This window comes from Spinacia oleracea, chromosome 4 (assembly GCF_020520425.1).
Source record: "Spinacia oleracea cultivar Varoflay chromosome 4, BTI_SOV_V1, whole genome shotgun sequence".
In the NCBI taxonomy this organism is placed as follows: Eukaryota; Viridiplantae; Streptophyta; class Magnoliopsida; order Caryophyllales; family Amaranthaceae; genus Spinacia; species Spinacia oleracea.
Window position 1 is genome coordinate 160,785,816 of NC_079490.1, and position 12,365 is coordinate 160,798,180.

The 12,365-nt window shown below is 38.3% G+C and overlaps 1 protein-coding gene across 2 annotated transcripts; it reads right to left on the bottom strand.

The window, feature by feature from the left end:
- Nucleotides 1–6,695: 6,695 nt before the first annotated feature.
- LOC110791285 (syntaxin-52) lies at nucleotides 6,696–11,235 on the bottom strand. 2 transcript variants are annotated; one of them, XM_021996039.2, is made up of 6 exons: nucleotides 11,036–11,235; nucleotides 9,708–10,049; nucleotides 8,169–8,374; nucleotides 7,911–8,011; nucleotides 7,759–7,803; nucleotides 6,696–7,029 (listed from the first exon to the last, which is right to left on the bottom strand). In XM_021996039.2, the coding sequence occupies exons 2-6, from the start codon at nucleotides 9,926–9,928 to the stop codon at nucleotides 6,898–6,900; spliced, it is 705 nt and encodes a 234-aa protein (XP_021851731.1). In that variant the 5' UTR covers nucleotides 9,929–10,049; nucleotides 11,036–11,235; the 3' UTR covers nucleotides 6,696–6,897. The 2 variants fall into 2 exon arrangements, with proteins under 2 accessions (XP_021851731.1, XP_021851730.1); XM_021996038.2 differs by having other exon boundaries at nucleotides 9,708–9,933; nucleotides 11,036–11,231.
- Between the last annotated feature and the right edge of the window lie 1,130 nt (nucleotides 11,236–12,365).

Sequence of the window (12,365 nt, forward strand, 5' to 3'; positions counted from 1 at the left end):
ATACAAATGCTAGAGGTGGTTTCAGCTACTTTATCACTTTCACTGATGACTTCAGTAGATATGGTTATGTCTACCTAATGAAGCATAAGTCTGAATCCTTTGATAAATTCAAGGAATTTCAGAGTGAAGTAGAGAATCAATTAGGCAAAAAGATTAAGGCATTGCGGTCTGATAGAGGCGGTGAATATCTGAGCTATGAATTTGATGACCATCTGAAAGAATGTGGAATTCTATCAGAATTGACTCCTCCTAGAACACCACAATGGAACGGTGTGTCGGAACGGAGGAATAGAACCTTGCTAGACATGGTTAGGTCAATGATGGGTCAGGCCGAACTTCCAATAGAATTTTGGGGACATGCACTAAATACAGCTGCACTCACTATAAATAGAGCTCCGTCTAAAGCTGTCGAAAAGACTCCATATGAGTTATGGTTTGGAAAGCCTCCAAAAGTGTCTTTTCTTAAGATTTGGGGATGTGAAGTATACGTCAAACGATTAATTTCAGACAAACTTCATCCAAAATCTGACAAATGTATCCTTGTGGGCTATCCAAAGGAAACAAAGGGGTATTACTTCTACAATACATTTGAGAACAAGGTGTTTGTTGCTCGAGATGGTGTCTTTTTGGAGAAAGATCACATTTCCAAAATGACAAGTGGGAGAAAAGTAGACCTCGAAGAAATTCGAGTCGAACAACAAACTCTAGAGAATGCTCAAGATGACATTCAAGATGAAACTCATAGATCTTTAGAAGTATCTGGTGAGGATCATGGTCAATCTAGAGATGTAACCCCGCGTAGATCGCAGAGATATAGATCTCAACCGGAAAGGTACTTAGGTATTTTGACGAACGAGAGCTATGACGTTCTATTACTTGAAAGTGATGAACCTGCGACTTACAAACAAGCTATGACGAGCTCTAGCTCCAAGCAATGGCAAGAATCCATGCAATCTGAATTAGACTCCATGTCAGAAAACCAAGTATGGGATTTGGTCGATTTGCCAGATGGCTACCAAGCCATTGGAAGCAAATGGGTTTTCAAACTGAAAAAGGACAAGGATGGGAAACTTGAAGTTTTCAAAGCTAGATTGGTTGCAAAAGGTTATAGGCAAGTCCATGGTGTGGATTACAATGAAACCTTTTCACCAGTTGCAATGCTAAAGTCTATTCGGATAATGTTAGCAATCGCTGCATATTACGATTAGCAAATATGGCAGATGGATGTCAAAACCGCTTTCTTAAACGGTGTTTTAACAGAAACTGTGTTTATGACATAGCCTGAAGGTTTTGAGGATCCAAAGAATGCTAAAAAGGTATGCAAGCTAAAGAAATCAATCTACGGATTGAAGCAGGCATCCAGGAGCTGGAATATACGTTTTGATGAAGCAGTCAGTGACTTTGGTTTTATCAAGAAAGCAGACGAATCTTGTGTATACAAGAAGGTCAGTGGGAGAAAAATTGTTTTCCTAGTATTATATGTCGATGACATATTACTTATCGGAAATGACATTCCTATGTTGAACTCTGTCAAGATTTAGCTTGGGAAATGTTTTTCGATGAAGGATCTAGGAGAAGCACAGTACATATTGGGCATCAAGATTTACAGAGATAGATCTAAAAAGATGATTGGACTTAGTCAAAGCACTTATATCAATAAGGTTCTTGATAGGTTCAAGATGGCAGACTCCAAGCGAGGCTACCTACCCATGTCTCATGGAATAACTCTAAGCAAGACTCAGTGCCCAAAAACACTTGATGAGCGTAGACGAATGAATGGGATTCCGTATGCATCATTGATTGGTTCAATTATGTATGCTATGATATGTACACGCCTGGATGTTGCGTATGCACTCAGTGCTACGAGCAGATACCAGTCAGACCCAGGAGAGGCACATTGGACTGCTGCCAAGAACATTCTGAAGTACCTGAAAAAGCACAAAGATGACTTCCTGGTCTATGGTGGAGATGATGAATTAATTGTTAAAGGCTATACGGACGCAAGTTTCCAAACCGACAAAGATGATTTCAGATCACAGTCTGGGTTTGTCTTCTGCCTCAACGGAGGTGCAGTAAGCTGGAAAAGTGCTAAGCAAAGCACCATTGCGGATTCTAAAACTGAAGCGGAGTACATTGCTGCACATGAAGCAGCAAAGGAAGCTATATGGCTAAGGAAGTTCATAGGAGAACTTGGTGTAGTCCCCTCCATTAAAGGACCAATAGCCCTGTATTATGATAATAACGGAGCTATTGCACAGGCAAAGGAGCCTAGACACCACCAAAGAGTCAAGCATGTACTTCGTAGATTTCACCTTCTACGAGAGTTCGTTGAAAGAAAAGAAGTCGAGATAAGCAAGATTAGAACTGATGACAACATATCAGATCCATTGACTAAACCTCTGCCGCAGGCGAAGCACAACTCGCACACTGCAGCTATGGGAATCAAGCATGTTGGAGAATGGATTTGATGTCCTTATTTAATGTTTTAAAGTTTTAGAGTTTAAATTCTTTGTAAAAAATTATTGGTTAATCATTCACAATAAATGAATAGAATTCATTTTTCCATTTAATTTGTGGTTTATTAAATGATGAGTCCCTTCAATTTGACGATATATTCAAGATAGACTGTCAGGACCAGTCCTGTGACTAAGAAATGTCTATCAAGTGAACTTGAATGTCAAAGGTTGAAAATGGTCCCTGGACGGAGTTTTCTATAAAATTGGACGCATAGAAAACGTTAGACGACTAGAATGCAAGATGACTAGTAGTTCTGTTTCTTGAACTATGTGGACATGGCAATGTCAAAATCATTTGCATAGATACTGACTTTGGGAAGACTAGTATCGGACAGACCTATGAAACTTTACTGTAAGAGATGAAAATCTGTCATAAGTAAATTTCATTAAAATTATTAGACACTAAATCCTCAATACCTAAGTGATTTGAGATTACTTGTTTGAGAACCGGTTGCTTTGACGTTGACCAACCGTCGCACCGTAAAAGGAGGCTATAAAGGCAACGCTCAGGTAATCACCTATCAAACGAAGTCTAATCTCAAGATCGCAAGATTGGGATTGTCCTCCCATAAATCGGGATGAGATGCTTAAAAGTTGTACAAGGCCACTCGGAGAGCTAGAAACTGTGAAATGCATGGCCGTGCTCGGATGAATCATAGGCTATGATTATCTGTTTATTTGATCAGTTGAACTCTGAAACCGAAAAAACACCTCTGGACATAATAAGGATGACAACTCTTACCTTATGTTCAAGAGCAAGCATCGAGCGACAAAGGAATTAGGTAAATGCACACTTGTCCCTAAGGACAAGTGGGAGACTAAAGGAAATAGTGCCCTTGGTCCAAGTATGCATTCAATATTAAGTCTAATAAATGCGGTTCAGTATTAATTAACAAGTTAATAATTCAGTGAGATCAAATGAGCTAAATGCCTAGCTAGAGGCCGCTTCAGTTTAAGTGGAATTAATGATATTAATCCACAACTTACTCTTGACTGAACCCGTAGGGTCACACAAATAGTACTTAAACGGATCAAGTATTTAATGGCATTAAATACTCCATCTATGGATATTCAGAATCGACGGATCTTGGTTTCAGTGGGAGCTGAGATCGTCACAAGCAAGAAAATGAATACTCCGGAAACGATGATATTGCCGGAAACGGAAATATGGATCGTATCGGAAATATAAATATTATCCAAGTCGTAGATTTTGCTGGAAACGGAAACATGGTACGTATCGGAAAATATTAACGGAAATGGAAATATTGCCGGAATCGGAAATATTGCCGGAAACGGAAATATTGTCAGAATCGGAAATATTATCGGAATCGGAAAATAATTCCGGAAACGGAAATATTAAATATTTGTTCGAAACGAAAATTAATTCCGGAATAAGAAATATTAAATATTGTTCGTATCGGAAATGAATTCTGGAACCGGGAATTTAATCGGAAGCGTATCGTACGAATAAGCATCGGACGAGGCCTGCCGGACGAAGGCCCAGCACGAACCGGGCCATCGCCCAGCAAGCTAAACGCGCTCCACACGCCAAGCCAAGGCAGCGCCCAGGCCCACCTCAAGGCAGGCCCAGCGCGGCCCAAGGCCATGGCTGCGTTGCGGGCCTCGTGGCGTGGGCTGAGCGCGCGCGCGCATAGGCGCCCCTCGTGGGCTGCCGTGCGTGTGTGTGTTTGTGTTCATGCACGATTCCTAAAGCTATTAGGATTTGGTATATGATTAAATTCCTAATCCTAAAAGGATAAATTAATTAATTAGAGTTCTTATAGGATTCTAGTTTAATTAATTCGTATCCTAGTAGGATTCCAATTCCCTTTCCATACCTCTATAAATAAGAGCCTAGAGTCATAATTTATAGACACAATTGAAGTATTCAAAGGGTAAGTTTTTGAAAGAAAATTCAGCCATACACTTGCACTAACCTAGCCGAAAATCCTAGCACCTTAAGGGCGATTCTAGTTGGTCAATCTTGAGGCGGATCCGGACGTACTGTGGACTATCTACGGAGGGACGACACTTGGAGTCCTAAAGACTTGTTCTTGTTCGGTTCGGGCGCAGCTAGGGAGGGCACGCAACAAAGTGTATGCATCTAAACTATGCTAAATGATTATGTGTAAATAATATGCTTTCCTGGCTTTATGGTTTTTCCGCATGATTTAGGTTCTGTCATATGAATCATAACCTAACAGTTCAAAGGTGGTGCAGTGATCCTCCGGATCCGTCGTTCCATCATACTTCCCCGTCGGGATTTTTATCTTTTCCATTCTTTCTTCTAGGATTTCTCGGTACAGGGGGGAGTCTTTTGGCTGGATTGTTTGCCGCCTAGATATCTGTAGTATCGGCGCTCTACGCTCATACTCTGGGGTGGTGTGTTGTTCTATTTCGTGCCGTTCATTTTCTTGCGGGTTCGGGCGTTTTCTTTTTTCTGTTGTGTTTTCTTGGTTGAGGGAGGATAAGAGATCTCTAACAGGCAGGTGGGGATTTGCCGACTTGGCCTCTCTAAGACTGCCGACTGAACCTGGGTGCTGGGCGGCGGGTAATTCTGATAAAGCTGTCATGACAGCTGACAGCGTTTTTAACTGTTCTCCCGTGAATATTTCCGACAAGGGAGACAGGCGCTCCTGCAGCGTCTGTTCTAGGGGTGTTGCTGGTTGCTCCCTGATAGGGATCTCCATCTCTAATTCATCGTCATCTTCCACTGTAAAGTCTTTTTGTGCCGGTAAAGGGATGTTTCTTATCACTGGACTTATGATTGGTTGTGCTTGTAAAGGGCTCATTAAGCCTATGGGTGAGGGCTGAGATTTAGCGACTCCCGCTGACTGCGAAGTTGCTGCCTTTTCCTGATTTTTCTTTGATTTTTTACTGTTGTCTTTGAGTGAGAGATCCATGCTGACTGTTTTACCGTTACAAGGGATGAGGTCCCCTCCTTCTAGCGCCAATTGTTCCGGGTGTGGAATAAGAACAGCCGACTGTGGGATACTGAACTCCTGTTGGTAGTGTCGGCTTGTACCTACACAACAGAATAGATTAACTAGCCTCGGGGGTGGTTCGAGGATCCCCCCTTCGATGCCTAAGTAAGATTACAGAAGGATTATGAAGTGATTAAGAGATAATCAAGGAGTAAGAAAGAAGTGTGTTTAAGTGTTTGTGTACCTCGTAGCAATAAATGAGGTGCTCCGTATATAGACCAATCCAAGTGCATGGTCAAGTGGGTCTCTTATGGTGGGATAGCGACCTGTTTGACAATGACCTGTGGTGGATGGATGGATGGTCGTCTTCATAATACGGTCGGTATTGTAGACATGCCGGTAGGCCTTGCTAATCTAAGATGATCGACCACATTGCCTACTGGTTAATGTTGCCTACGGGGGGTTCTACCGGTATGAAGTAATACTGTTCTTATTCCACAGTCAGTTGTTCTTATTCCACACCCGGAACAATTAAGGGTCAGATATAACCTTCATCTTGTACCTATTTGTGTACTTGAGGTGTTGGAGGATATAATTTAGCTTAATTAAGGGTTGTTTGATTCATTGTCGAATATGAGGTATGGAGCTAGACATCGACTCGTTGATTTAGAATGAGTCATGTGTATATTTGATTTAAATTGATGAAGTCTCAAGAAAAAGATGCAAAATTACTCCCTCCGTTTCAGATTAGTTGTTACACTTACCCTTGCACAAAATTTTAGGTGATAAGTTGTTTGGTTATCCATTTTTATTTTATTGAAAAAGTAGATATGAAAGGAGAGAGTGGGTATTTTTTAATTGAATGAGAGGGTGTGAGGACAAAACAAAATTAGTGGGAAGAGAGAGGGATTATAATAATTATGGAGCTATTTCTAATTTATAAGTGAAACAATTAATCTGGAACGGACGAAAAAGAAAAGTGTAACAATTAATCTGAGACGGGGGGAGTGATTTTTTCGATAACCAGTGACGTATCTTCCTCGTGACTTGCAACCCTCCGGAGTCGGAGGCAATGTAGAAATAGTGGCGGCAGGTGACCCCACTTGAATTTGATATTTTGGAAATTTTACAATTTTTAAGATTTTCTCCAAATTTTGTTACAAAATTAACTACTTAAGCCCACTTAAATTTGTAAAATAGCTGAACAAGCAATTGAATAACTGACCAATAACTGAATCGACATATTACGCTACTATTGGGAACGTAGTAATTTTACTTTCAAGAATTGATCACTCAATCGCTATAATTCTGTAGTTTATCCATTTCATATAGAAGGAGAAGGGTAGGGCAAACCAAACAATCACTTGCTTCAAAAGGAAATAAAAAGCATAAAAAATAGGAATGAAAGAAGAAAAAAGAAGAATTCTCACAACTTTACACAGTTTTTACATATATAATCATAAATACTTTAACAACACAAAGATAGCAAGGACTAGAATCAGAATCCCAGCAACTGCCAACAGTAGGCACAAGATGGAGCAACTACCCTTGGTTTTCTTGTTCAGAATTGCCAGACTCCTCGAGATACGCTGATACCAGGATAACAAGCCATCACAATTCACAACAAGAGGGGAAAAAAAATGATATGAGTTAGAAGCTTGCAATGAAACCGTAGGTTAATCATTCAAAGAAGCCATGTTCATTGCCAAATATCAAAGTTATTAATCATGAACCGACATCTCCTCTTTTCTTACCCAGAGAACTTAGCTCTCTTAGTCCTAAACACTGCCTCCGTCCATAAATAATACGGAGTAGTCACTTTTTACTGTTTTAGGATTAGGATGTCTGGAAACAGTTGTAACCTTTCTTAAAACAATAACGGTTTGTTATTGGCTTTCCCAAATTACGAACTATATAAGATTGAGTTATTGGGACAATGTGAAGATTAAATACCTTACTAATAAAAAAGGACTTTAGTAAAGCGGTGTTATAGCCTTACTTAAGAGGGATTGAGAATATGTGAGATAAATTCCAAACTGAGGGGCCATTGAAAACAATGTGCTAGATGTAAAATAAGAGGTTCAGAGTCTTCAGACCAAGCATGGTAGTCTTAATAGGGTGGGGAAGATTTCCCAATAAATCGACAAATGACATACACTACCATTTTAAACATAGCCTGGATCCTCAAATATAACAAGAGATGCTATTTGGTTACACTGAAATGATCTGATGCTGTGATGCAAAGCCACCAAACATCACCCAAATCAGGAAACCGGACAGGAAATTTGAAACAAGGGAAGGGGAGATCAGAAGGCTACCTGCACACGACTGCCTGTAATGTCAACATGTTCATCCAGGTTGTCCTGCCAAGATGTCAATCACGTAAACAATCAAATTATGCTAGCACTAGTAAGTAGCAAGAGCGTCAACAAGTTGCTACAACAATCTAACTCAAAGGTAGAAACTTTACAATGAGTCTTGTGTGTAGATCAAGTTCTTCATTCACAGTGAGTGCAATATGCTTTGTAAACACAACACTCTCCTCCAACTGTTCAAGGCCATCATCTTGCTCTGTCCAAATCCAAATTGAACATAAAAGTAAAAATAAAAATTAAACAAACTTGCAAAAACTTGTCCAGGGATCCAATGGAAGCAGGAAAAAAAAAAGGAAATAAAATAATTAAAACCAGTTCCAAGTTGAATTGTTGAACATGACTAAGCTATTTACCTCTCATGATTTGTCTTTGTAGACTAACAATGCCTTGGTTATCCAGCCCAGAAGCTCTAGTCACGGCATCAACAGGCTTTGTATCCGGGCCAAGTAAGCTGTCTCTGTTGGCATAAGTTGACATGTTCAAAGTGGTTGCCATTTCGTTTGTCTTCGTTCTCAAATTGGAAAGCATATCCTTACGGCGGTTCAACTCTCTCTCTGTTCTGCAATGTCATAATACAGCATAACCTCGCCATGAGAAAATATCCTGAATATCAATGAGAAAAGCTGAACCCATCATGTAAATTGTCATACATTAATATACAATATTCCACTTACAATAACCAAAGACGCTGACAGATACAAGTCAGACTGTCAGAATGTCAGATATTTCAGTAATAATGTAATATGCATGCTTCTCACTTGTGAATAGAAGGAATTCACCAACAAGATCCAGATGATATGAGAAAAGTCAAATAACACAAAAAGAATGTGTAAACATGGGCTACTTACCCACAAATAGAACCTTAACGGTGAAGACAACTTCTTAGATAATCAATGACTAAGAAACTCTGACTGATATCTCTTCCATCAAAAAGAGACAGAACAAATAAATAAATAACATGATATTCTTTCCCTCTTGTCACAACTTTCAAATATGAGATAATCATTACCAGGTTGCCTTAACCCACTACAAATAAAGTTGTTAACGTTTTAATTTCCTTCGCACAATTCCTTCTTTTGCTATGTTGAGAATGACACATGTATGTGATAGATAAGGCATGAGCAGGTGGATCACTAAAAACAAGGATGAATGGATGATGCCATCCCATAAATCTATCCTTACTCCAACAATGATTTGAAGATCAAGACATGATTAGCTCATACCAAGACAAGAAGAGAAGCAATATTGAATGAAATCCCATTTGTTGATACTAGCCAAGTTCTACTTCCTCTTAAAACATACCCACACAACTCACTGGCACTACAAAGCAATTCTTCCATCATCAATGAATCATATGAACCAAAAAAATACTCCGTATATTTGTAGAAATCAAAATCATGAATGGAGAAATGCCTTCTTAAGTTTGAGCTTAACAAGAGTTAACAACACCAAAGAGTACAATAGAGTCCAGGAGCCAATAGCTGGCAACAGAAAGATGTTGATAGAAGGTAAAGGCCAAAGCTTAAAAGATCTTTATCATACATCAGCAAGGGGCACTTCGCCAAACTGTTATTTTTCTTCCTCTCTGATAAAATGTAAAACGTTAAGATATACTGAATACCCTATGGTAAAAGAAAATTTGTTGGGTATCTTTAAGATTCCCAAGCTGCTTTCAAGTCTAGTGGTTACTAAGTACGGTTATAAACTTGAAAATGCTAGACTTTGGATGAACCAAGAGGCTGAACACCAGATACGGACAGAAAAATTCAAAAAATGTGTGGCATATGCTATAAACGTATAATATATGCGAAGTCAAGCAATTTAACTTCTGAAGCACTACTTGAAGCTCTAAAATAAGTTTGACACAAAGAAGCACAAGACAATAGACTCACATCGTCTGCTTACTAGGAAGCTTAGGTAACAGGGCTTCTAGGCTATCCAGTCTATTCCCCAAGATTGTGATCTTTCGCCGTATAGCTGAAAAGTGACGCTGGGATTCTGGTCCTGAACCTGACATTGCAGTCTTCTCTGATATCATGCCATTAATATCATCAGCTAATTTGGTTGCTTCATTGTACTCCTTCATCCAAGGGTCTCCAGATGTCGAAGCCATCACACCTTTTAACAAAACAACAAAAAACAAAAAACAAGGCTATAATTCTATAGTTAACTAAAAAGACCATAACCACACTTCCAGAAAACCACCCGTCCAGCCTTCCCTCCGAAAGTTCCACCTAATTTCCACAGCAAAGACCCACAATTTCCATCAAAGTTGTCATGGTCAACATTTATGTCAGAAAATGAAAAATCAAGTCATTAAGAATTATCTATATGAACCTCATCTGTAACATCACACACATACAAACAAGACGCGAGATTTAGAACAAAAAATAATATTTCCAGCTGGTAATAGAGAGCTTCCACTACATACCACAAGTGTAAGAAATTAATGATTTTACTATCAATGAGACGAAGACAAGTGCATTTATAAACAAAAGCAAGGTCATATTCAAGCACAGCCTGTCTGTCTACTATTAAGTACGGGAGGCCAGTCGAGGGAGCCCTTACGCCCCTCGAGGCCTTGATCAATCAAATAGTCCTTCGACCTTCATCTTATTCTTGCAGCCGGGAAACAACAAAGAAAAACAATAGTCCTAACAGAAGCAAGATCGAACAACGGAATAATTATAGGCTTATAACATATAACTATATAAGTAAAACAAAATCCATCAGTAAGAATCAACCCATTTAATTTGCAGAAATGGGACTTTTTACAGTGATCAAGTCTTTGAATGCACCCCAAATTTTATGCAGTGATCAGAGATGAAATTTTAGCACCTAGCAAACTATAGATAAAACTAATCCTAAAATAGAAGGCATGTCTTGATATTATCTGGAAACTTCAACAGTATTCAATTATGCAAAAATTATTACAATTTTTTTTTTATTTTTTTTTTAAAAAAGTCTCAATTATTCACAAATCATCAATCACCATCCTACCAATCAACAACTCAAATCAACCCCAAAAAAATCATAAAAATGCAACTAGAAAAAGAAAGAATATCAGATTGAATCCTGAACAATGCAACTATGCAAGCGCACAATTAGACCAAGACAATTGTACTTATAGCAGATGAATTAACACTTAAGAAATCAAATTAAGAGTGGCATTAAAATTATTATTGAAAAAATTGAAGTTGATAATTAAGTAAGTGTTTACCTTGTTTCTGAGGAGAGAGAAAGCGGAGACAGTAGTCCTCGTCGACGATGATGATGATCAAAGGCTTTTTTTCTGGTAAAGAGAAAAAAAGAGAAATTGGTGGGGGAAGCGTGGCACGTCGTTGCCACCGTTTTTGAGTTCCAGCTTTCTTTTGTCTAATCAGTTAATTAATCGACTCTCGGAAAACGACGACGTTACCTAAGTTTTCATAATGGAAGATTTTAAATTTATTTTACGAAATTGCATAATGGAAGATATACATACACATAAGGAGAAGTTGTAAAAGTTTGTTATACTAAATCATGATTAGTAAGATGAAAGTGCTACCCTCCTTTTGGAAGAGGGTTTGTTATACTAAGGCTCCGTTTGATAGGGCGTAAAGCGTTTTTATGGAAAACGATTTTTCCCCTTTTTAATCATTTTACATTGTTTGGTTGGGTAAGGGATGTAAAACAATTTTCCATTACTCTTTCAAAGATGGAAAACTCTTTTCCATTTGAAAGGGAGGGAAACCATTTTTCCTTCTTTCCTCTTTACCTCCCTCTCCTTTCTTCCCCTCAATCTTCACCATTTTCTCTCATTTTCCTTTAAGTTACCAAACAAAGGAAAACTAGTTTGGAATTGTGTTTTCCCTTGAAAACTATTTTCCATTGAAAATCGTTTTACAATGAAAATGTTTTACGCCTTACCAAACGGAGCGTAAATTAAATTAGGTTTTATCCCATGCGATGCACGGATATTAATTTAAAGATCCGGTTAATTGTATATATAATATAGAATTTTTTGAAATAATAAAATATGATGTATTTGAAAATCAGGATATGAAATAAATAAATTATTTTTAAGTGAAAATAACATCTAATTAAGGAGGAGAAGTGAAAAAAACGAATACAAATGATGGTTTAACAAAAAATAAAATTTAAAGAGATGACACGTGACATAATTATATATTATTAAATTAAATCTTCAAGGCAAACATGATATTTTAGAGCAACTCCAATGGTGAGCTACGAGATGTTTAGGTTTATCACATCAAATTTCTAACTATAATTGATTAAAACTACAAATTTTCACATTGGTGGGCTACAATACTTTGTAGCTCCCTATAATATTTAATTTAAATAATTTATTTATTTGAGCTAAATATTTATTTGAGCTACGTAACCCAAAATAGTTACAAGGTTTTAACAGTTGCTTATGTCATTGGTAGGGATGTGCATGGGTCCAGGACCCGATCCAGACCCGGTTGGACCCAGCCCATTTTTAAGGGTCTGAGTCTAGTTATTTGAGACCCAATGGATCTAAGGCGGATCTGGATCCATGTGTTTAA